At 40.8% G+C, this 24,627-nt stretch overlaps 1 protein-coding gene and 1 long non-coding RNA gene across 2 annotated transcripts in view; one reads left to right on the forward strand and one right to left on the reverse strand.

Moving 5' to 3' along the window:
• IGF2BP3 (insulin like growth factor 2 mRNA binding protein 3) overlaps positions 1-24,627 on the reverse strand; it is a 138,902-nt gene that overhangs the window by 11,272 nt on the left and 103,003 nt on the right. The window contains exons 4-10 of the mRNA XM_004263433.3: positions 24,458-24,509; positions 24,298-24,361; positions 14,382-14,663; positions 10,024-10,158; positions 8,607-8,729; positions 6,372-6,507; positions 4,720-4,845 (exon numbers count right to left, since the gene is read on the reverse strand). Of these exons, the coding sequence (XP_004263481.1) occupies positions 4,720-4,845; positions 6,372-6,507; positions 8,607-8,729; positions 10,024-10,158; positions 14,382-14,663; positions 24,298-24,361; positions 24,458-24,509 (918 nt within the window). The remainder of the gene's footprint in view (positions 1-4,719; positions 4,846-6,371; positions 6,508-8,606; positions 8,730-10,023; positions 10,159-14,381; positions 14,664-24,297; positions 24,362-24,457; positions 24,510-24,627) is intronic.
• LOC125965420 (uncharacterized) lies at positions 6,501-14,381 on the forward strand. Its single transcript, XR_007479275.1, has 3 exons — positions 6,501-8,236; positions 8,654-8,778; positions 10,788-14,381. It is a non-coding gene; the product is annotated as an uncharacterized LOC125965420 (long non-coding RNA).

Raw genomic sequence — 24,627 nt, forward strand, 5'->3', positions numbered from 1 at the left:
CTCAATGTTAGTATCAATTTATTTTGTCATTCTGGTCCTTATATTAAAACTGGTATGTTAATCTGAACCAATTTTTTAAAGTAAAGATAGGATCTAACTTTTATCTCACTGAGAACATCCATGTAATGTTCTTCCGAATAATAAACTTTTTTTTTAGGGGGGTGGGAGGAGTCGGGGGCTGGCAGTAATAAAGACCTAAGGATCAGATTAAATCTAATGTGTAACTCACCCAGGTCTGCCCCAGTGTATTTTGCCATGACTATATAATTATTTGCTTTCTGGGCCATGTTCCAGAAATACTTTATGCTGCTTACAAAATACACAATAGAAAGATAAGACAAAGGAGGTGAAGAAATAAGAGCATAGGGACCTCAACAGAAAAGATAAAACCAGAAATGCTGTTATTATACAAATTTGGCTCTAAGCTTCCTAGCAGCTAATTAAAAAAATTAGTTACATGATTTACCACATCTTGAGAAAAACTATTTGTTTAGTAAAAACTACTTTTCCTGGGACTGACCCCAGACAGCAACTTCTGAATGTCCTCAGACGCCGAATGTAACAGGCATCATCCCCAGAGCAAAAGTCCCAGAGCCTCACAAATGTAGCCTGAGCATGTCTCCGCCTAGAAGATACCGAGGACCATGGCTACGAGAAAAGCTCACGGGCAGAAAGTGTGTTGTAGTCTCAAAAGTTGAACAAAAGCAAAATCATCTTTCTGATACAGTCATGGATGAGAGGCTATAGATGTTTTTGTTTTACTGATTTTGGGGAGGTGGGGTAGGAGGTAACAAATCCATTACGGAGATAAAGAGTGAATTTAAAAGTTGAGTGAAGATTTGGAAAAGGAATGGTAGACAGTAGAGAAGGGCTAAAAGGACCAAACTATAATAGAAAGAAGGAGCAAAGACATAAAGAAAGCATCAGTATGCAGACAGACAGAAGTTCCACACTGAGAGGTTAGAGGGAAGTAAATGAAGCCTGCCAGGAGGCCGTGTCCTGGACTGACAGCGCGGTGTGTACTGTTGGTAATAGCACCTTAGTGAAAAGGTGACTCATCAGGTGTCTGAAGCCTGATGAAGACGTTTCTGAACGCCACCCAAATCCCTTTGTTCCAGTTCCATATCCACTAAGCACATCCCTGACCATAAATTTCTTGTCATCAAGGAAACTTTCCTCTGGGAATATAAGGCACCTCGCATAAACATCCTGTCTACTGGACAGTCATTAAACTGGCCCATTCTTATATGGGATTCTGTGTAGTAAGCCATGTTTTCAGGATTAGAACACCCAGATAAACATAATTTTTACATATAAAACTAAGAAGCCAGAACAATGGGTTATGATAAGTCTCTTTCACCTGTGAATCTAAGACTCTGAGATGAGCTTAAAAAAAACGCATCAGCATTACCCTATAGCGTTACACATTCTTTGCATGTAAGTTAATGTTCAGCTGCATTATCCTGAACGCTTCTTCCTAAACTTTCAGAGGTGAAAGACATTCAGGTCACAAGCTGTTTCCCAGTGGATTTCTGCCAGATGCCTATTGGCAAAACTTCCTTTGGACTTCTTGGCAGACCCTACGCTATAGCTTGAAATAACAGAAGAACAAAGCTGCTCAACTGAAAGTTTGCATAACTGGTGAAGTCTGCCAATGAGTAATTCCTAATCATCTATCATGAGGAAATACAAGAATGAGCAAACAGTAAGGTTAAGTGTATTTACATTGTGGGGAACAGAACCTAAGACATCACAAAGGCATGGCGACATGCATGCCAGCCAACAAGACCAGCCTCCAGGAATCTGGAAGAATGCCAGTGTCTCCCTCTGGCTTGTAAAATACATACTCCTGGGGTTTTTTTTTTTGTTTTAATGGATTTTGGTCTGGAACTGAAGTTGGGTTTACTCAACTTCATGACCTGAACAGAATATTTAAGTTTAAAAAAATAAATAAATAAAAAAGCAAAGAAAGTTTCTCCCTATAACTAAGTAACCAAGACCTCTCAGAGATAATAAATATATGCAACGAGTTATTTACTTTGAAGTTGTTTACTAACAAAAGAGCTGCACCCACAGTAAGAAATCCTGAACAGTAGGACTACAAGACTCCATGAGAGTCATTTGATCTAAAAATCCCTTTCAAATTATATTTTGTTTCTTAAAGAGCACTTCAAACTAGGTAAGACCTAAGAAGAAGTGTTCACCTTTCTTGCCTCTTCCATAAGCAGCCACATTAGCAATTTTCAGATTACACTATTGTTCTAGAGACTTGGAGAGACTCCGAAGACGCTAGCAGAATTATGGAGACCACGGCGCCTGAACTAACGTCTCCCAACCCCGACGCAAGCCGCCAAGACCATCCAGCTATGGATGTTGTTGTGTGCGATGCCAATTCCAGCTCTTACTCTGCTCGCTAGCTGCCAAACGCCTCTTCCCTACTGTTTGAGCATCTCTGAAAGGAGCATTTCCTGTCATTTATAAACTTGAAGTTGGCCAATGAAGTACTGCGTAAGCCAGCTGCCAGGCAGGAAGTAGAGACTTTTATCTGTTGGAAGAACCAACTCTTTGGCTCTATGGGAAAAATCAACCTGGCAGGTTCCGGGAAGAAGAGTATGTTTTAGGAGGAGGCATGGGCAAAATTCTGGACTAGAACAGCGACAAGGGATTTATCCAAAGACAGGATGCATCAATTCTACTTTCATGTTACAAAGCAGAGGTGAGAAAACACGTGTAGAGAAAAAAATGAAACTCTAAAAGAGGAAGCAATACATGACTCCTTGCCAGGCAATATATATTTAAAGTAAAAGCAGAGATTTGCTGCTAACCTACAGGAATCAAGGATAAAGAGACTATCTTAGTGAGTAACCTGACTTCTCTGTGAGAGCTTCTGCAGAACAGTAAGCTGCTCATCAGCAGCTGTAAATGCAATGGAGGAGTATCAGAGTGCTGAGAGCAAACACCTGCCAACCTTTAATTCTCTAACCCAGTTTTTAAATACAGGCATACCTCAGAGACATTGCAGGTTCAGTTCCAGACCACTGCATTAAAGCGAGTATCACAATAAAGTGAGTCGCACAAATTTTTTTGTTTCCCAGTGCACATAAATAATGTTTATACTGTATATAACTGTTGTCTATTAAGTGTGCAGTAGCATTACGTCTAAAAAATGTACATACCTAATTAAAAATAATGCTATTGGGGAAATGGCACCAATAGATCTGCTCAGTGCAGGTTGCTGCAAACCTTCAATTTGTAAGAAACAAAATCAAACTCTGTAAAAACTAGTAATGTTTGACCTGAAAGAAGAGTCCTTAGAGATAATTCGTTTATCTCGGTTTCTTCACTGCGTGCATAAGAAAAGAAACCCAGAGCAAAGAAGAGGAGACTAACACAAACAGAGCTGGCTCTTGTCTCTTTACACCCCTCCCCTTTAGCACCAAGGTACAAACACCTCAGCCACTTCACATCACCTGTAGCTGCCGGTGCAAAGCTTTATAAAACACATCATCTATCTATTCACACTTGATATGAAATTCTGATGTCTATCTTTAGATTAATGGGCTTTGTTACATGGTTTTTACCCAAAGAGGTTTGAAGTGGCAGATGAGGGGCAGGGGAAGATGCAAACGTCGCGGACAGCAAAGGCAGAAACACACACACTGCAAGACCATGGCAAAAGCTAAGCACACCTGACAGCCTGGTAGCTTCAAGAACAGGCAAAGGAAATTCTCATTCTCATGGGGATAAAACACGAACCATCTCAGCGATCTGTGTTCTCTGTAGAACTCCAGTTGCATTTTACTCTACATGTATTCTAGGCACTGAGAGAACACAGTCCCCCACCTTTTCTCCCTGGACATTTCCCTAAATTTGGTGTAGCAGGTACCGCTCACAACTTTATGTGATACGAGAGCCAAACAGGAAGGGAGAGACGTAAAAACAAATTCAAGAAGGAAGATCCTAGAATGTTAATTTTATTTCAAATGATTGTCTACCTCCAGTTATTACTGTTGATGCACCTGAATTGTGCACTTGTTTCAAAAAAAATTATTGTATACAGTGTCTGCTAGGCTGCCTTTATTTTCATACTATCACTGGTCTCCTATTTCTGACCTCAGGAAAAATGCTACTCTTAAAAAGCAAATATAAAAATAAGGATTATTTCTTAATAATCCACCTGTTTACAAAACAAATAAAAGCTGCTTAATGTTTGCACACAAACACACACATGCACAATAGATTTGTGGGCACGACTACCTGAGCTGTGTAATAAGTACAAACGTTCAAAGTGGAAAGCGTGTCTAGTCTCTACTGACCTTTCAAAGCAGTAAACTTTCAGGTGAAGTTCAAGATGAAGGAAGCCTTTTAAAAATCCCTTCCTTCAACATTTAAAAATAACTAACCTCTTTCCCCCTCCTCAAAGTCTCAAACTTTTCCTTTGATATTTGAAAACATACATTAACAACCCTACCACTCAAGAACTTCAAAAGAAATAACTCACGGGTCTACTCTGCAAAGATAAGAAGGTTCTAGTGACAAGAATTGAAAAGCCTGTGCTGGCTCCTAACTGACGAGAGATCACACGGGGACCAGGTTTCGCATTAAGATTTTTCCCAATTAGCATTTAATGTCACACTACTCGAGGGCAACAGAGTCTGACTGTGTCCCTTTGACTTCATCCCCCTCAACCATAAAGAAAGCCAAGGCACATTGTCTTACCTCAAACTGTGGGTAAGGAGGAGTCATAGCTGAAGGGGGCCCTGAGGTGGGAGGTGGCATCCCTGAAGTGGGTGGGAACAGACCCAAGGCATTCAGATTTAATCCAGGAATTAAATGTGCTTGAAGCTGCAATGGTAAAAAGGTCCCTTCATTTTACAATTACAAGATCAAGTGTAAGTGAGCATTTATATGTGATAATATCCAGACTGTGACCTCGTTTTATGACTCAAATTTTAGAACAAAGCAGATGTTCCATGTGATTATACTTGAGTATGTAGGTTATGTCTGTTTATAATTCTTGATATTTTAAAAATCCATGTGCCGTCTGCCTCCTCTTTGACCTGAAGCCATGCTAGGTTCCTCAAAGCAGGGAACACAGCTTTCTTGCCTTTACGACCAGCTCACAGCGCTCAGACATATATGTAATCTGTACACTCTGGGCACACAGTAAATAGAGACTGAAAATCTTGCATTAATTGAAGAAACAAGCAAACAAGATTTGTTCATTGAAGAGCAAACCAGATAGCAGATATTAAGAGATCTTTACGCCATGGAAAAAATTTGGCAGTCATGAGTCTAAAGACCCAAAACAAAATCAAGCCCTTTGGAAATCAGGTCCAATCCCCATGTCTTCTACAATTAAACCTATCTTTGGAATGGATCCAGGAGCCAGAAATGGGATTTTGTTTTGGCTTAATTTGATAAGGGTTAAGGAAATAAGGTGGGGACTACAGAGTTCAGACTTGAGCACACTCAAGAATCTTTTTTAAAGGTCTATGGGGCTGAATTTACCCCCAGGCGACTCTGAAACATTTGGATGAGCAGTTATAATGTGAATGAAGGTAGGTAGGCAGCAGTCATGTGGGGGTAAAATGATTAGCATTCCAGGCTCTTCTCACAAAGGTAATATCATTTTCACATTTTCCCTTCTTTTAGGTGTAATGTTTCAGATGACAGGCCCAACCGAGGAACTGTTTTTTAATCATTTACTTGAAAATTCAAGATAGACTTTGGAAACGCTGCATTTTCTGCACCATTCCATCCATTAAGGAATGTCAGCAATGCACTTGCACTACACAGATTGTTTTGTCATTTGAAATTCTGTTCTCTCCAAGGTTTATGAGTAACCAAATTTTAAATTTGTATTCATAACGGTAGCTTTTATATGCACGGTATCTATTATAATCCTAATAAGCATGCCATGTAGGCAGCAGCCCCATTTTACTGATGAGGAAACTGGTGCTCAGAGAGACCAAATAAGTTGTCCAAGAGAATAGAGGTACAGCTAATAAATGGTTGAGCTGGGATTCAAACCCAGTTCACAGACCTCTAAAGCCCACATTCCTATAATACTATCATCTCCCTCCAACTCACATGGTATGGGAGAGATTAACCTTTTTAAGGGAGGTATTAGCCTTACCTCACAGGTAAGGAAGCTAAGGCTCAAAGTTGGCTAAAATCACAGAGAGAGCCAAGCCTGATGTCAAAGTCTGCATCTTGCCAACTATCCCAGGGCACTCACCGTGGTGCTAAAAATGAATTAGAAACCACATCTAACAAAGACACCCTTAAAGGAATCAATGTTAATGCAACTGAAAACATCTTTTGATTGTTCATCAAAATAAAGACATTTCCTTCATATTAAAACTAACATTCATGGAAGCAATATCATTTTCATAAGACTCCCTGATTTTCTTCATGATCTCTTCCTCAGCTTTGGCACATGTTTCCACACTGCCTTTGACCGTAATGGTGCGCTCTGGATTGTACAGCGTCAGTTCCTGCAACCTGCAGATTGAAACAGAGGGGAAAGAAAAAGACTGGAAATTATAGGAGGAAGACAGTAATAGTCCAGCCACAGATGGCAATTAAAACCCAACTGTGGAGGCTGGCAATATGTAAAAGTGGGTGGTTAGCCATGATGAAAGATGAGTAAGCCCCAAAAGACATGACTGCAAGAATTGTAAAACTGCATGAGAGAAAATACTGCGCCTCCCACCTTCTCAATAAACATCGCTGAGTGTACACAGTTCGATTAAGTCCATGTTTTAAATAGAGTGCACTTCTTGACCACTTAAGGTGAACTATTTTCACAATTTAACAGTGAAATGTAAAGAAGATGATCGGAGGAATCTACAGTTTTAGTGGAAACCAAGAACCAAATGAACATAACCTTTAATGAGTATGTTCCTAGTCTGCACTGACCAATTCGAGGCGTTAACTGGCATTCTCATGCAATTGCATTTTCTAGGTCGCCAAGCAAGGAATAAGCACGGAAATATTCCAAAAGGGCAAGCCAGAATTTAAACTTATTTTTGACGGTAATTTTAGAATTTAGATTGACGTACCTTCAGGAAGTAATACAAATCAATCCATTTTGACTAAATTTTAAAAATAGTCCCTCGATGACCATTTAGACAACTAAAAAGTTAGAATGCAACAGCAATATTCAGAAACTCCCTGCTTCACTCAGCTCCTGTTGAAGTTTCAAAATCCATTCAGGTGACATCTGAGACCACCTAAGCCTGAGCCACTCAACAGCCTTGAAGGGAACCAGTGGGAGATACTTACCATGGAAGTAAGACTAAATACACAGATGGAAAAGATATAGAATATTGAGACAGCTCCCCTTCATATTCCTAGGGTTCAAATTCTCATTTTCACTACTAGCAAAATGTCTCAAGCTAGACCTGAGCCAGATGAATAGGATATTTTTCCTTAACTTCTTCCTAAACTCGCTAAAAATATAGACATCTACACAATGAAGATGATTTGTCTTAGACAAACAAGTGTAGGTCTCATCTCCAGGCTCAACCCACCTCTCCACTGCCAAGCATTTTCTGTTACAATTTTTAAAATAGTTGCTTCCAGAATAGATTTTAAGATTATTTTCTATTAAAACCCTCCCCTTTCTGAGCATAAAATTCAAGACAGGGTAGGATCATTTGTTATTTTTAACCACTTTGCGGTTTTTCCTTTCTTTCCCACAAAGCACAACTCTCCCACTTCCTTTCCATCCCTTTCTTTGAAAACTCCTTACTACGTGAACATATTGCCCCAGTCTTTCTCTACTATTCTTCGACTTTTTGGGGGGTACTCTGAAGGAAAGTCACCCTCAGAAGACAAAGGCCTTTCCATATAATTTCAGGGCATTCATGGCCCCAGGCATGGGGGCCAGCCTCCAAATCCCCACTCCCCAGGGATGGGCAGTCTCCTCCCACACTAACTAGAGCCAACATGTCAACAGCAATAGAAAAATGGTAAACAGTGTGACTTCTGAGGCTATGCTATAAAAGACACTGCCGCTTCCGTCTTGCTCTTTCCTAGATCATTCACTCTGAGGGAAGAGAGCTGCCGTGTCTTTAAGACACGCAAACAGCCCTGTGGAGAGGCCCAGGAGGTGAGGAGCTGAGGCCTCACTCTGAGAGCTGCCATCAACTTCTCAGCAACATCAAGAGATCCCCAAACAGCACCGCCCAGTCAAGCTGTTCCTGAATTCCTGACCCACAGAAACTAGGTGAGCAGTCAATGCTTACCCTTGTCGTCAGCGGTCCAGTGTTGGGATAATTTGTTACACAGCAGTGCATAATACACTGGGTTATATATTCCAATTTTGGGAGTATATGCCAGAAAACCTGACCAAGACTTCAGCTAGGAAATATGAATGTGAAGTATTTAGTGCATCCTGCCTTTTTAGTGGGAACAGATAATACTTTCACTATGAGTTAGAAACAGATAGCAGGCAGTAGACTCAGTTTGAGAAATGAAGTATAAGTATGGTGGTACAGGCCAGCTCCAAGAGTTGTAAAATGCTTAATATATAACCTACAGCTTAGAAACGGTGTGTGAAAGTTTTCTGATTCAAAAGAAAGCAAGCCAGCACTTACGGAGATATTGTGATTTTAGTGTCTGTGTCTTGCTCAATTTTTTTAAGGTTTCTTCCTTCCTTACCAATAAGACGTCCTACAAAGTTATTATGGGCTAAAATCTTCAAGGGAATCTCTTCTGTGCTGTAAAGAAAGAAAAAAACAAAGCAAAAAAAAGGGCCATCAAATCAGGGTAAGTAAACCTACCGTAGGGTAAAAAGACAATATTCGTTCATTAAACATTTACTTCCTACCTACCATATAGGAAGAATTCTGCTAGGTATAGTTTAAAGCGTGCTGACCATTAGCCTACATTCTAGCAATGCATGAATAGAGGGGGTGAAAGAACACTGGCAAGTATTTGGATAGGAGTTAATGTTTAAAAGTTTTCTTTTATTCATCTCAGGGAATGTCTTCCCAAAATGGATTCTGTTAGCTCTTTGAAAACACCTTACTCAAACCCATATTCTGAAACCCTGAGTACTGGAACACCATGTACAAATGCAAACCAGTGTGATTTCAGAATAATTTTAAAACACAGTCCTGGAGGTAACATGCACAATTTATAGAGGGAAACAGAAGAAACTCAACAGTGGTTACACCTTGGGGAAACAGTATAAGAGCAGGAAGGGACGGCTTTCACTTTTCACTGTGTACCTTTCTGAATTTCCAAGTCATATATGTAGCATTGTTTTAAAATGTCATTGGGGTTATCTGAATGGTGGGCTTTTTCTTTACTTTTCTCTGTACTAAAAAAGAATTTTAATCTTATAATACAGCAACATATAATACCTTATAATTAAAATATATGTAATATATTTCAAAGGTCTCTACAAATTAAATGCTAGTCACTAGGTCCCCAAGCTAAGTCTAGCATCTTACTCTGGATCCTACTTTGAGCACACCACTGTGCTGGATGCTACAAGCAGCAGAGAACCCAACCTCTGCTCAAGGCTCCTGTGCAAAAGATACTTAGAGTTTCAACCTGAAACGCCCCAATCAATCTCCAGTTTACCGCAGCACATGATTAGGGATTTCCCCACCTCCATACTCCCTGCTGCTGCAGGGTAGGCTGGGCAGACATGGACAGAGCTCCAACGAGCTCCAAGTAAAGGAGTGAGGATTTGGGGTCCCTGCTTTGGGTAAATCCCAGGGATACTTCTTGGACCTTAGGTGAGCTTCCTATGACACCCAATTGCCTTCTTTTACAGCTAGACTTTTCCCATTACACCACTCACAACATATCCAAACATGAATGAAAACAAAGTATTTAAAAGACTTATGCTTTATTACCAAATCAATAGTGCCAACCCTCTGTCGCTCTCTGGGACAGTTATTTCTCTTTCTTTGTTGGCAATTCCCAAGAACTGTGTCACAGAATTCCAAAATAAGACAGTGTAAATATCAGCCTCTTCACGGGGTAATCCTCTTTACTCACAATTTTATATCTTGAGCTTCTTTATGCATAATCTCCAGAATAGACTTACAAGCCGCAGAAGTGCCCTCAGGGGTAGAGAGAATAGTAATTGACTTCTCAGCGGCACCTGCATTCTCTTTACGGTGGACGTCAATTCTTCCGGTGGGCACAAAGGGAGAGGAAAACAAGAGCTGTAAGCATGTATTCACAATAGAGTCTGTAATTACCAACTTTGAAGTCACAGCACTTCCGGGCAAAGAGTGGATGACTCACTCCCCTCAAAAGCATCAAGTCTCGATAAGCTATCACCGTGGATGAGACCAATTTTAACTCCAGGACTACTCCCCATCTTTGCTCATGCAGGGGCATCTTTTCATTCTGCCCAAGCTGCATGTGCTTAATTTTCCTTTTAGGTGCCACAGGTCAAACATCTCACGTCTGAGAGCCTGGCTTCAAACAAAAGGCTTTCTTCTGCTCTAAAACCAAGGGGGACGGGAACACAAGCCAAGAGGACTGGAGCTGGAATTCCACAAGCCAGGTGGAACTCCTGATGCGATACTGTATGTCCACGATCTGTCACATGTGGGAATTTCGCTCCTCTGTTTCCTCTGGCAGGGCTCTTTCTACATTTTGCCTCCTTGAGAGAGGAAAGTGCGTAACAAACAGTGATGGGAATGGAAGCCAAAGAGATGGCAATTTCACTTCAAAGAAAAACAAATGGCCAGTAAACACAAAATGATGTTCCACGTCACTGGTCATTAAAACAAGGTGTCATTTTCTTCTAGGCCTGCGAGCATGTTAATGGATGAAATCAAGTGCTGGCAAGAGGATGCGCATCTGGGCATGGCCACCCTTCTGGTTCGGTGCAGAGTACAGAGCAAACCGCCAGGACCTATCAGAGCTGAGCTGCTTACGATTTTTTTATTTTTTGGCGGTATGCGGGCCTCTCACTGCTGTGGCCTCTCCCGTTGCGGAGCACAGGCTCCGGACGCGCAGGCTCAGCGGCTATGGCTCACGGGCCCAGCCGCTCCGCGGCACGCAGGATCCCCCCAGACCCGGGCACGAACCCGTGTCCCCTGCATCGGCAGGCGGACTCTCAACCACTGCGCCACCAGGGAAGCCCTGCTTATGATCTTTTGACCTAAGAATCCTACTTCTCGTAACGCCTCCTACAGATGTAGTCTCATACATGGGCCAAGACGGGTGTTTTTCACCCTTCGCAGTATTGACCTTTCGGATCAGGCTAGTGCTTTGCTGTGGAGGCCGTCTCGTGCCTTGTATGGGATGCTGCTGGACATCCCTGGCCTCTGCCCACTAGATGCCAGTGGCACCCCCCTCTCATCCACATGTGACAACCAAAAATGTCTCCAGACATTGCCGAACGTCTGCAGGGTGGGACCACTACTGCTTGAAAATCACTAGTTCAGGAACGTTCACTGTAGCACTATTTGTAATAGAAAGAAAGTTGGAATTATCTTTGAAATACCTCTCAGGAAGAAACAGTTAAATAACATTACATCCATACTATACAGCTGTTCGAAACCATGTGGTTAAATTACAGGTGCCAACATAGTTAGAGGTCCTTGATCTTATGTGAAAAAAAATGCAATACATACCATGGTATGATTTCTCATTTAAAGCTACACATGTTAGTAGGTACAAGGAACGAGTCCTGTAAAGACATATCCCCAACTTAACAATGGTCACCTTGGGGGTTAGATGAAGATTAGCTCTTTGTTTTTGTTTTTTTAACGTACATACTTGTACGTTTTGAATTAAATACAAAAATAAGTCCTCTGTTTAAAAAGTACAAGAAAGAAAATCAACTATCAAAAAAAAATGTGTTCAGGGAAAATTAAGTACTGGTGAGTTCCCCTGGCCACTCAAACACTAGATGAAGAGCTGCGTAACTCGTGGTCATGAGAAGGACCACTTCATCCTGCCAATAAAAGCAAGGCCTGGATTTCATTTCCCTAAATGTCTGATTGAAAACTGAAGATTTATCTCAGAATTAAAACCTGTAACTAAAAATTAGGGCAATGTAGAAGTGAAACAAATAAGGGATATCTAGAAATAACCAATAAGAAAAGTATCTTAGATAACAGTTCTGATCTCAGGAACCATCTTTCCAGTCACTGGTTTCAATCCCCAATCACTGTAAGTATTGTCTCTCTTCTAGTAGGTAACATGTTAGTCTCCCTCCTCCCGGTTTATTTCCATCTGCTCACTGTGTTAAGGATTACTAAACTCTGATTGTCTGAGAGAACAGTGATGTTGCTTTACAGATTAGGGTAGCCCTGCGAGGCCATTCCAGAAATAGAAGATCTGATAATGACTAGTTTCAATGGCAAGAGTTAATTAAATCCGCTGGCAGAGCTGCAAGTGAATCATCGGATACAACAAAAATTGCTTCCCTTCCCGCTCCATCCTCCATCTTCCTGCTTAAATAAAACAAACAGTGCAATTTAAATCACAGAAGCTCTTTCCTCCTACAAGGAAATGAGTAGCTTTAAAAGGAACAACTTTAATCTGCCATGTGACAAGGAAGGCAAACCATTGAATAATTAGTTTCTGCAGGTAACGGGGAATCAAGGGAAGCAAGAAGCCCTTAAATTTTAATATTAAAACCAGGCAAATTTAAGATGAAAAGTGACGAGGCTATGGTTCAGTTGTCTTCCCCACACTCTACATTATGAAGTCAAAGCCACCGAGTTTGCACAAACGTAACCAGCACCCAGCAACTCCTGCTTCAAAGCAGGGGAAGGCAGGACCAGATGTCACTCCACAGGGGAGCGGGTACGCAACCACCACTAGACACAGTTCGTTTGTTTCTGCGTGAGAAATGCGTCAGTCAGCTCAAGGCAGGCATGGTGCCTGTGATGAACACGGATAGCCTCTTAAGCCTGTTGGAACAAACACACAGGCAAGATATACACAGCACAAGGTTTAGTCGCAGTTCCTGAAGAAGACTCTGCTTAACTCCTTGAACCACACAAAATAATAATTTTTCTTACTAAATTTGAAAAGCAAAATGATCCACAGTCATCTCTGGAGCTGGCCCAGGGGCCATTTCCCTACCCTTTCCTATAGAATGACACAAGAGAGATTTGTACACACAGCCTCTTCTCCCTAATACACGCAGAGTTCTTCAGGAAATATGGCAGCAGCTGTCCCAGAGGTGTGCCTGGTAGCAATTTACAGAACTAAGGGTGAGGACAGAGTTCATTATCAAGTTTCTTTGGGTCAAAATCTTCACTACAGCATAACAGGATGTTACTAAAGCAAAACAATGAATATATAATCACTGGAGCTTCAAAATTGAGAAGGTACCTTAGATATATTTTAAGGGCATTAAATATAATTCACATATAGTTATTTCACTCATTTGACAAATATGAGACCCACCTACATATAAGGCAGCATGCCCACCACTGGGGCTACAGTGGTAAATAAAAACAAATAGCTCCTGCTTTCTACTCCTAAAAAGTTAGCGCCAAGGTTTGATGGAGAATCTTCTAATTCCTCAAAATCTGCAAATTAAAACTATCAAACAACATCCTAAAGAAACAACCATTCTAACTACATGGCTTAAACACGGATAACTATGGACCATAGCTGAATGATTCTTCACTGAAGTAAAGCAAGACTGAAAAACTACCTCTGTATTGGACCCAGAAAATGACTTCCAAAAGCACTGAAGGCAGTTATCACTGGAGGTCAGAGTGGAGATGGGGGAGCAGAGAACCTAGAAGCTGCCCTTTTGTTTATCAGGGCCTCCCTCATCAGGAGTGGATTAAGTATCATTTGTTTTCCATTCATGTGTGAAAATTTGAAGTTCCCTTTGAGATTAAGGTTTAGCCCCAGGTTTATATGAAATGAACACTAAGATATCAAGTCACGGGAATTCCCTGGTGGCACAGTGGATAAGAATCCGCCTGCCAATGCAGGGGACACGAGTTCGATCCCTGGTCCAGGAAGATCCCACATGCCGCAGAGCAACTAAGCCCACGTGCCACAACTACTGAGCCTGCGCTCTAGAGCCCTCGAGCCACAACTACTGAAGCCCACGCTCCACACCAAGAGAAGCCACCGCAATGAGAAGCCCGCGCACTGCAACGAAGAGTAGCTCCCGCTCGCCGCAACTAGAGAAAGCCCACGTGCAACCCACCGCAGCCATAAATAAATAAATACATTTATTTTATTTATTTATTAAAAATAAAAAGGGTATCAAGTCACAAAGGTTTTCCGGGTTCCCAAGTACCATACGAGAAGGGATCATTACCACGTTCAGAAGGACACAAAGTACCAAGACAACCCACTCCGTTATTAAGATCCAAAGGGGAAAGCATGAAGGCCCCCACACACTCAGGAATACTCACTTAGACTGGGTCTGTTTCGTAATGTTCCGAATGGTAGCACCTTCTTTTCCTATAATGGCTCCAACGAATTGGGTGGGAACCAGCAGACGTAGAGGCAAGTCGCACGGTTTCTGCTTGGACATGGATCCTGGAGACCCCTGCCGCGATGAGCCCCTCTGCCCAAACCCACGGCGACCTCGGGGCTGCTGCGAGGGGTTCTGCTGGGCAGCCATTTCGTCAGGGATGTAGGCCACTTTCAGTGTGAAGTTCTCCAGCTGGAATCCATTCAGTTTGTCTAAAGCTCTGAAAGTTGACAAGGAGCAGGGGGTGGGAAGAGGAACCGAGCTGTAAAACAAACCTTTCAGCAAAGCAATACCCACCTAATCCACTCAGGATTACTGGCTCTAAAACTTCTGAATAAAGCCACTGAAGAAGCAGCAAACCCAGAACACACATACACTTCTCCCCCGCCGACCTGCACTTTTCCTTTGAAGGACACACAGGAAAGACCAACAAGTTTCCAAAGGGAACATATTTGCCATCTACCAATAAAGTAAAAAAAACACTTTGTCAAACCCTGACTAGGGAATTCCCTGGTGGTCCAGTGGTGAGGACTCAGCGCTCTCACTGCTGAGAGCGCTGAGTTCAATCCCTAGTTGGGGAACTAAGATACCACAAGCCGCATGGTGTGGCCAAAAAAACCCCAAAACAAAACAAAGGAACAAACAAAAACCCAACAAAAAAGAAAAACAAAAAAAACCCCACTCTTGACGAAGCTATTACCCATAAGGTCAGTAACAGCCTATGAGCACCGGCACAGCAAGAGAGGAGTGGGCAGTCGTCATCCTGGCCAGTTTTTCCAAATCAGAATGGAAAGGATGTAACGAATATACACCTCCCTTACTTCAACCTCTTAAATACAAATATTTTAAATATTTTAAGAATCAAAGGACAGGGACACTTCCCTGGTGGTCCAGTGATTAAGACTCCACGCTCCCAATGCAGGGGGTCCGGGTTTGATTCCTGGTCAGGGAACTAGATCCCACATGCTGCAACTTAGACCCAGTGCAGCCAAATAAATAAATAAATATTAAAAAAAAAAAAGAAAAAGAAAAAAAGAATCAAAGGACAAAATTCTCTAAGCTACTCAACGGAGAGGGGTAGGATTTAATACTCAGGTTAATCAATCACTATAAATTCTCAATACCTATGATGAGCCAGTCCCCAAGGGAGTAAGCAGTCCCTGCCCTTGTGGAGTTTATGATTTGATTTGGGGCAGAGAGACAGGGGTGGTAGTGAGCCAAAAAAAGCAAATGAAGCTGTTTTCTACCTTACCTATCTAACCATCCATCCATCCATTCATCTATTTTGAGAGGAGCTTTACTTTTGTTTTGTTTTGTTTTCATTTTTGAACCTTATTATGGAAAAGTACCCAATCTTAAGCATACATCTCAATGAATTTTCACAAGGTGAACATGCATATCGAGATGCAGAACTAAGACACACCAGTGTCCCAGAAGCCCCACCAACCAGCACCTCCTTCCAGTAACTGCCCCTCCCCTAGGCTTCTCACACCATAGATTAATTTTGCCTGTTTAAATGTCTATATAAATATATATGAGTAGACATGTAATCTCTCATGTCTGGCATCTTTTACTTACCTTGTTTATAACAGTCATCCAAACTGTTGTGTTCTAGCTTACCTACATATTCTAAAAGTGAAAAACTCAATAAAAAGTTGACAGACGATATCACCAAGGTTTCAAAAGCATACACAGACATAATCCTAATAATACACGCTCCCAGTGCACAACAAAATTTTTTTTAAAAAGGCCTCACACTTTCTCTAGGTTTACTCAGATTCTTTGCTCAGATGGTGCTCCAGTGGGCCCTGAGTTCAATCCAGGCAGGGACAGAAATACAGGCATGAAATGCTCTCTGTCTAGTTGCTCAGAATGATCATTTCTGGTTCACGTACTGCTTTCCTTATCTGGAGATCTTTCCATTTTTGACTTGGATGGAAAGGGTGGCGGGGGGAGATAGTCCCAGCACCAAAAAGGGTACCAAAACCATGAAACTGCATGGCAGACCCAAGCAACCAGACAAGGCATACCAATGTTCTTAGGACCCAGAATTCTGCCCTTTCTCACTCCAATCCCCTGTTCCATCACTGTCCTACAGTGCCTTGCACACGAATGAACTCTTATTAGAAAAGATCCCAATCATACAGGAAAACAAAGTATCGAGAAATTTCTGTCACCATCACCAACCCTCCAAGACCCTTCCCACTGTAACTGTTAACTGTGATAACTTCTGCAAATGGACCAGTTCTTTCCATATGTTCACACAGGTGTGTACGTGTTCGGTACCCTCTTTAAAAGTGTAACTGAGATCATGATAGACATAGTCTTGTGACTTGCTTTTTTTCCAAATACATCTTGGGATATTTCCATGTGATTTTTGTATCAGAGGGCATTCTTTTCTAATGTATATATAACTGAATCACTTTGCTACACAGCAGAAGTTAACACAACATTGTAAATCAACTATACTTCAATTTTTAAAAAGTAGCTAAAGATGGCATTCTTTTCATAAGCTTCACAGGTGATAGCAGGCACACAGCAAAACTTGTTTTACCAATACCCTGATACAAGAACCTTAAGTTAACACATTTTTCCTTGCTTCTTCCCTCTCCCCTTTTTTCTTAAGGAATATGTGGATTAAGGGCCCTAAAATATTTTGGCTATTTCTAAAGGAAGACAACAGCTGAGAGATTTTATTAGTATCAATGATGTATATTTATTACAGGAAGTTGCAATTACAGAAGTTTCAACCAATTAGACATTCATTCAAAGTAACCTTTTTTTTGCCCACGCTGGGCCGCTTGTGGCATCTTAGTTCCCCAGCCAGGGATCGAACCAGTGCCCTCAGCAGTGAAAGCACAGAGTTCTAACCACTGGACCACCAAGGAATTCCCCATTCAAAGCAACTTTAAACCTTTTAAAAGCCCAGAAGAAACAGATCATTGAAGGTTCTTTCAGAGACATAAAGAAAGCCAAGCCCAATGTAGGAATCAACTACACCTACAGGGATAAAAGGCAATACAGTCCATAGTGACTTCCTTTCCCACTATAAAATTGAGTACTGCCAGCTTCAGAAGAGGGTAAGTAAAGTTTGATTCTAGAATTAAGTCAGTAATGTTACCAAAAAAAGTAATTAGCTTCTTTCTTGAGTGAGAGAGGCAGGCAGACAGACGTCCTTCTCCATGGGAATAAACAGAGATAAACATGTAAGCCACCAGATCCTTTTATGTATTCTGGGGCTATCCAGATAAGGTCATGTGTGTCCCAAGAAACAACTCTCTCAAATTGGCATAAACTGTAATTCCAAACTTCACTGTGCTGCTTTAAAAAGATTTCTTGGAGGGGAAAAGAAAAGATTCTCTCACTTGGGAGGTCAGATAGCACAGGGCTCCACGACCCAGTGCGCAGTCTGGGTCCCAAAGGCTCTAAACTCAGGCTGCTCCTGTCAGAGAGCAGACGGCACGCACTGTGTATATCCCACTGCTAACTGCCAAGGAAGCAGGGTTCCCAACCCCTCAGCCCACGGTGCTCCAAACTTGGACACAGCTAGCTGAAGGTACAGGAGTAACTTAACTGCAAGTAATGACTTTCTCATGACTGAAGATTCCAAGTTTCTGAATTTTAAGTCAACCACTATAACCATTCTATGCACAAAGCTTAATATTCAGCTATACCATTTGGTGGTCTGCTGAGTTCAGGGGAAACCTTAATAGTATTTTCATCAACCCTACTGTACATGCAAGACGTGTGATCAACAATTGTCATCATAATTACTCAAAACATATGCGTTCAGCTCAACAGAACTCAAGGATGTTTATCCCACATGTGTATTACGCAGGAGGCTGTTTCTCATCATTACTTGAATCTGCTCTGATGCAATTTGAAGAGTCATTCAGAAGATGGTGAGTAGTTTTGCTAGCTGGTAGCTCTTAATTGCACTGCTAAGTTTATTGGAATAGATCACAGTGTAGGACTGAAAGGGCCTTGAGAGAAAGTATAAGTAGTTTATCTCAAGGAGGAGAGAGTAAGAAGAACTGAGACACAGAGAGGTCAAATTTATCCAATGGTACACACATACAGAGCTGAGCAGTGAAAGAGAGACCCAAATTCTAGCCCAGCTTGAAGACTAAGTAGCCACGGAACCCTGGAAAAGTCGTTTTGTTGTTTGGCATTAGCCTAGATTTATGGTCCCTTTCAACTCTAAATTCCATGTCTAAAATCTCTTTTTCTTATTCCTAGACCTCACTGCTGCGTGTCTCATAGATCCTAACGAAATGAGGCTTAGCCATTATTGAAAAGTCATACCATTCCATTTTCTCCTTGTACCAAGAATAAGAGGCTGAGACATACAATTCAGCAATAATTACCAAAAGCCTGATAATACCACTGCAGGGATGCATCTTAAGGAAACAATTATGAACAAAGCCCATATATTTACCTACAAAAGACTTCATTACTAAACTAGTTCTAAAGGCAAAAAACAACGGCAAACAACCCAGATGCCCAATAGAGGACTTAGCTACACAGACTGTGGTAGGGATGAAATACCAGATAGAGATTACTAACAGTATAAATATAGTTAATGCAAAGACAACCTGCACAACTCTACAGAATGATCTTTAGCATTTTATAAGTTGTAATGCATGGACAAAGTCTAACAAACTTGATGGCAAGTTTCACAGTGGATTTTCACACAAATTTCATCAAATTTCTCTGAATGGCAAAAAGGGCAACAAATTTCTTTGTCTCACTACCTGCTCTATTGTTTCTTTTTCCAGAATAAATCTTCTATTTACATAATTTTCAAAGCTTAAGGGTAAATATCCTCCCTTTAGCCATCAGCCAAGTTGTTTCAAACACTTCTGTGTGTACCCAATACAAATCTTCAAACTGATATGAAAAGATATGCAATAATAGCTTCAATATATAAACTATATTCCTACTCCCCAACAAAAAAAAAACACACACCAGAAATAGGAACCCCCTGGACAACAAGGTCCTACTGTATAGCACAGGGAACTATATTCAATGTCCTGGGATAAACCATAATGGAAAAGAATATAAAAAAGAATATACATATAAAACTGAGTCACTTTGCTGTAGAGCAGAACTTAACACAGCACTGTTAAATCAACTACACTTCAATTTTAAAAAATAAAAAGTAAAATAAAATGCCAAATCAATCTTTAGAAAAAGCTCCTCAGATAATAAACAGCCCCAACTACAAAAAAAGAAAAGAAATAAGAACCCTAAAAAAACAGAACTAAATACCTACAAATTCTGAAGGGTTCTTTGTCACCCATTACAAATCTTCCAATGAATACTGTCTTTGTTACCTGAGCATCCCTGGAAGATGGAAGGAATAGGTATTCCACAGACCCAAGTCCCTCTTGCTTCCAGGAACAAGAAATACTAAGTACATTCTCCTGTTTTTTTGTTTTTTAATAAAGTGCTTTGATCTTTTTTTTAATTCATATTTTAAATCTATTTTTAAAAATTTATTTATTTTTGGCTATGTTGGGTCTTAATTGCGGCAAGCAGGGGATTCTCTTCATTGTGGTGCGCGGGCTTCTCATTGTGGTAGTCTCCCTCGTTGTGGAGCATGGGCTCTAGGCGCGCGGGCTTCAGTAGTTGTGGCTCGCAGGCTCTAGAGCACAGGCTCAGTAGTTGTGGTGCACGGGCTTAGTTGCTCTGCAGCATGTGGGATCTTCCTCGACCAGAGCTCGAACCCGTGTCCCCTGTATTGGCAGGTGGATTCTTAACCACTGCACCACCAGGGAAGCCCCATACTCCTGGTTTTAATAATTTATTTTTTAAGTTTGCATTATTTTTACTCATGTATTATTTTAGTAAATTAGTAATTTGAGGCTTGAGTTAAAGCAAATGCATGCATTCCTAGTGATATTGGCACTGTTAACCTTTGATTTTTTTCTTAGCCACAAGGTGGCAGGAATTTCCATGTTAAATTCTTAGAGACATAGCCTTATTGAAGAAGCCTCTTAAAAGTGTCATTCATAGAGCTTAAAAAGAGGCTTTTGAACTTGGTCCCTAACTCCTGAGGGTCAGTGGCCAGTCATTATCTGAAATGAAGTATCCTGTACAATAACGGGGTGTTATCAACAGCAGTGAAAAATGTTGGGAAAATGTGTAATAGTTGCTAACTTAGGAACTCTTACCACCTTCCCATTTTACACATAGGGTTGAATTAAGACAGTTTAACTTGACCAGAGTCACAGCTAGAGAAGTGGCACAGAAAATCCATTCCATGGAATTGGACTCTGGAATGTATCCTCTTAATCTCCACGCTCAACTCACTCCTGCACAAGCACATCCCAGTTACAGAGATGCCCACGTAACAGATGCTACGGAAAAAAAGAAGTCAGCTGAGAATGTCACCTCAGCCCTTAACACCTAAAGAAGTGAGCTTTGGATGGCTGCAATGGAAAAGGCAAGAAGAAATCATGCCAGGTTAGTTTAGGCAACAGTCTTGCTGGAGCCCAGAGAACAGGCTCTCAGGGTTCAGCAGAGCAAGGCCTGAATGGACCAGCCTTCCCCAGCTCCAGCCAAATCTAGCTGTTCTTTAGGTGCCCAGAAGCAGTGGTTTGAACAAGAATTATTATTTACAGTAAATTATTATTTACTGTAAATTATCAAATTTATATGTGATAAGACCACTGTCTATAAATATGAGCATATATGCACGAATATATTCGTTTCTTGTCAGCCCTCATTTTGTAGCTGAAAAACTGAAGCTCAGAGAGCTCAAGGTTACAGTCAGAGCTGCCTGACCTCAGGGTCCATGCTTTCTCCACTACATCGAATGCCTCTCAAATAAAATTAGTTCTCCTCAAAGGATGATAATGCACTTCACATCTTTTTAAAAAACTTACTAGAAAACTAATAGTTTTCATAACATTGTACACAAAATTGATTTGTCCATTCTTTAAATCTATTAACTTTCTCTGAATACTCACTTATTTTCTAATTCTCTTTGATCTTTGGAATTCTTGAGAGGGAGAAAACCCAGTATTCCTAGAAGGAAACTCAACTTGGACAGGAATTAAATCAGGTAATCCCTCTCCAAATACTGTTCTAGCCCTGGAAGGCACGTCCTCGAGGACAGAGACTTTGCCTTTATTCACTGGCAACTTTTGGTCAATAACTGGTACTCAATAAATGTTAATGGGTTGACTACTAGAATGAAGGACATGATGATTTTTCATTCGCTGAAATGCCCAGTTTATTTGTTTAGATTATAGAACTGCCTAAACTACAAACTCCTAACAGTCTTTTCGTCCCTCCTCGTGATCAACAGGATCCTGACGATCTCTAACAATCACTGCGAAGTGCTTTTAGAATTAAAATGCCTCCATGTTCAGCTTGCTGTCATGCTGAGAGTACCTTCAGCAGTCATTCTGCCTTGGCTAGCAGTCTACCCTTCCCATGCCTGTACTCTTAATGCTTCGGAATTTTTACAGGGGGTTGTGGGTGCTAAATGTCAGCCAGTCCCCATGAAGGCTCACTCCAAACATCTGCAAAGCTATGTGGGTATGTCTCCGACATGCGCTCTCCCGTAAAGCTGTGTAACTGCTAAATGAGACACCTCCCCTCTACCCAGCTAGCCTCACATAAACTGTCAAATAACACAACTGGGACAGGCCTCTGACAATCTCCAAATATCCTTGGGTTTATCATGCTGTCCCTCATCTCCCATCTAACAGAGAGTTGGCTCTACCAAGTAATATTTATTACCGTCTTTGTAAAGACTAACACATGTAAATGAATGGAGCCCCTGTGTTCTCACTGCTCACTTTTCCCCCCAATCTACTTCGGGTAAAAAATGTGAAAGTTTCTTGTTATTCCTCTTATATCATGATTGAAGAATAAAGTTTGTAAGAAATCAGTTTGTTTTACAACATATACCACAACTTCTATAATGTCCTCACATAAACTGTTAACATTTTTAAAATAAATGAACGATACAAACAGAAGGAAAAAATGAGTATTTTAAGATATATTAAGAGCCTCCACAGACGTGGAGATCAGACTTGTGGTTGCCAAGGGGGGTGGGGGGGAGGGAGAGGGATGAACTGGGAATTTGGGGTTGGTAGATGTAAGCTATTACATTTAGAATGGATAAACAACAAGGTCCTACTGTATAGCACAGGGAACTATATCCAATCTCCTGGGATAAACCATAATGGAAAAGAATATTTAAAAAAGAATGTAGATATATGTAAAACTGAGTCACTTTGCTGTACAGCAGAGGTGGTACAACACTGTAAATCAACTATACTTCAATTTAAAAAAATGAAAAAAATATATTGAGTCTCATATTAAAATATTAAAAGTGAATCTCAAGTCTTGCTCCTGAGAAAGAAAAGTGAAATTAACATAATTAGATACTACTTCTCACCCACTGGATAGGAAAAGTTTGACAAAGCCCTGTGTTAGGGAGAATTACAGAGAAATGGACTCTCGCACAGTGCTGACGGGAATTTAAACTCATCAATATCCAACAAAATTTTTAAAATGCACATCCATCTTGACTCAGCAAATCTACTGCTAGGAATTTAACCTATGGCTATACTCGCACACTTGCAAAATGACTGCAAAAGGGATTCAATACATCATCGTTCATAACTGCAAGAGAACTAAAAATCCAATTTGGGAATAAGTCACTCCATATCCATACAATCAAATTCTAGGCAACTGTAAGAGATACGTTTACGTGTATAAAACACTCAAATGTTATGGTATCATTTGGGGAAAAAGGAGGAAGAACACACACACGTGCTGTTCTTCCATACGGTTATCTACACGGAAGGGAACAAGGTAGGTGGGGAACAACGCCGGGAGGAAGATCTGCACTACGTACATCTTTAGACCTTTAAAATTCTGAACCATGTGAATATTACCAATTTAAAAAATAAAGTTCCACTCGTGTTATGCAAATTTCCATCTCTTTCCCACCCCCATCTTTCTTTTCATAGTCCCTCCATGCGTGGGTACTGCCTTTGGTAACCTGGCTCTATTCCCACTCTTGCTGCTGGTTTCGCCTTTCTCCTTTAGGGCTCAGGGTCAGCCAGCATGGTCCTTCTTTTCCCACACAGAGCACAGACAGTCTGTTCCTGCCTGCACTTTAGTGGCGGTGGTCAAAATTTCCATGGTCTGCTGACACTCAGCACTGCTGGGTACCTTGCATGCCATCCCTCCATGTTTGTGTTCTGAGCAGATCAGTCAAAAGCAGTATTTGTGGGATCCTCATTCCCTCTCTCTAGTGGTCAATCAGTTCATTCGATTTATTCCCGAGCCTACAGAATTATCTTTTCCTAGGTAAGATTTTTTTGATCTGTGAAACTCTGCCTATTGCATCAGAATATATTTTTTTCCACCAAATTACATTAATCCCACTTCTGCACACTCCTAAATGAGAACAGTAATCAGAAAAATCAGCGAACAAGCAAACTTAACAGTTAACACTGTTGTTAGTTTAACCCATGATAAACTTACCAGCTTTGGGCAAAACAGCAACAATGTATGTTATCATAACCAATAACAAGGAAAAAAGTCTTTAATGTAATTTAGCAATGATACCCAGGCCCAGAGCTTTTTGCAAACAGGATGCAATTCAGCTTCATACTGTATCACTATATTCTTGGCATTAAAGATATACTGAAAATGTAATAAAAACTTTAACCAATGTAGGTTCTTATTAGACATTCAAACTTAAAAAGAATTGCAAGGTCAAACTTTGCAAAATAAAGTTTATGTCTGCTACCCACCAGCCCAAAATATAAGTACTATATTTAACCTAGTTATTACACAGAGATTAAAAGTTTCAAACTGCTTACTGTCTAGCTTGCTCCTTACTGGAATAGGTTACATTAACGACTGCAGTTTCCGAGTCAGTGTTCACTAGAGGAAGAAAAAAAATGAAGAGGAAAAAATAGGTTAGTTTTCTTTCTTCTTTCTTCCTTTTACAAATTTGAAAGCAATTGAGAAGACATGTACCTTGCTCACAGCTTTCCACCACTCCATACTGGACTAGTAAACTATCCAGCACCTATCAGGAGGGGGAGAGAAAATTACAAACTTTCAATTTCCCACGTTATTAATAAGGGCAGGATTAGGTTTTAAAATCACAAACTAATTGTGATGGCAATGAGGCCCCCGCCCCCCCC

Source organism: Orcinus orca, chromosome 9 (genome assembly GCF_937001465.1).
Source record: "Orcinus orca chromosome 9, mOrcOrc1.1, whole genome shotgun sequence".
Classification (NCBI taxonomy): Eukaryota; Metazoa; Chordata; class Mammalia; order Artiodactyla; family Delphinidae; genus Orcinus; species Orcinus orca.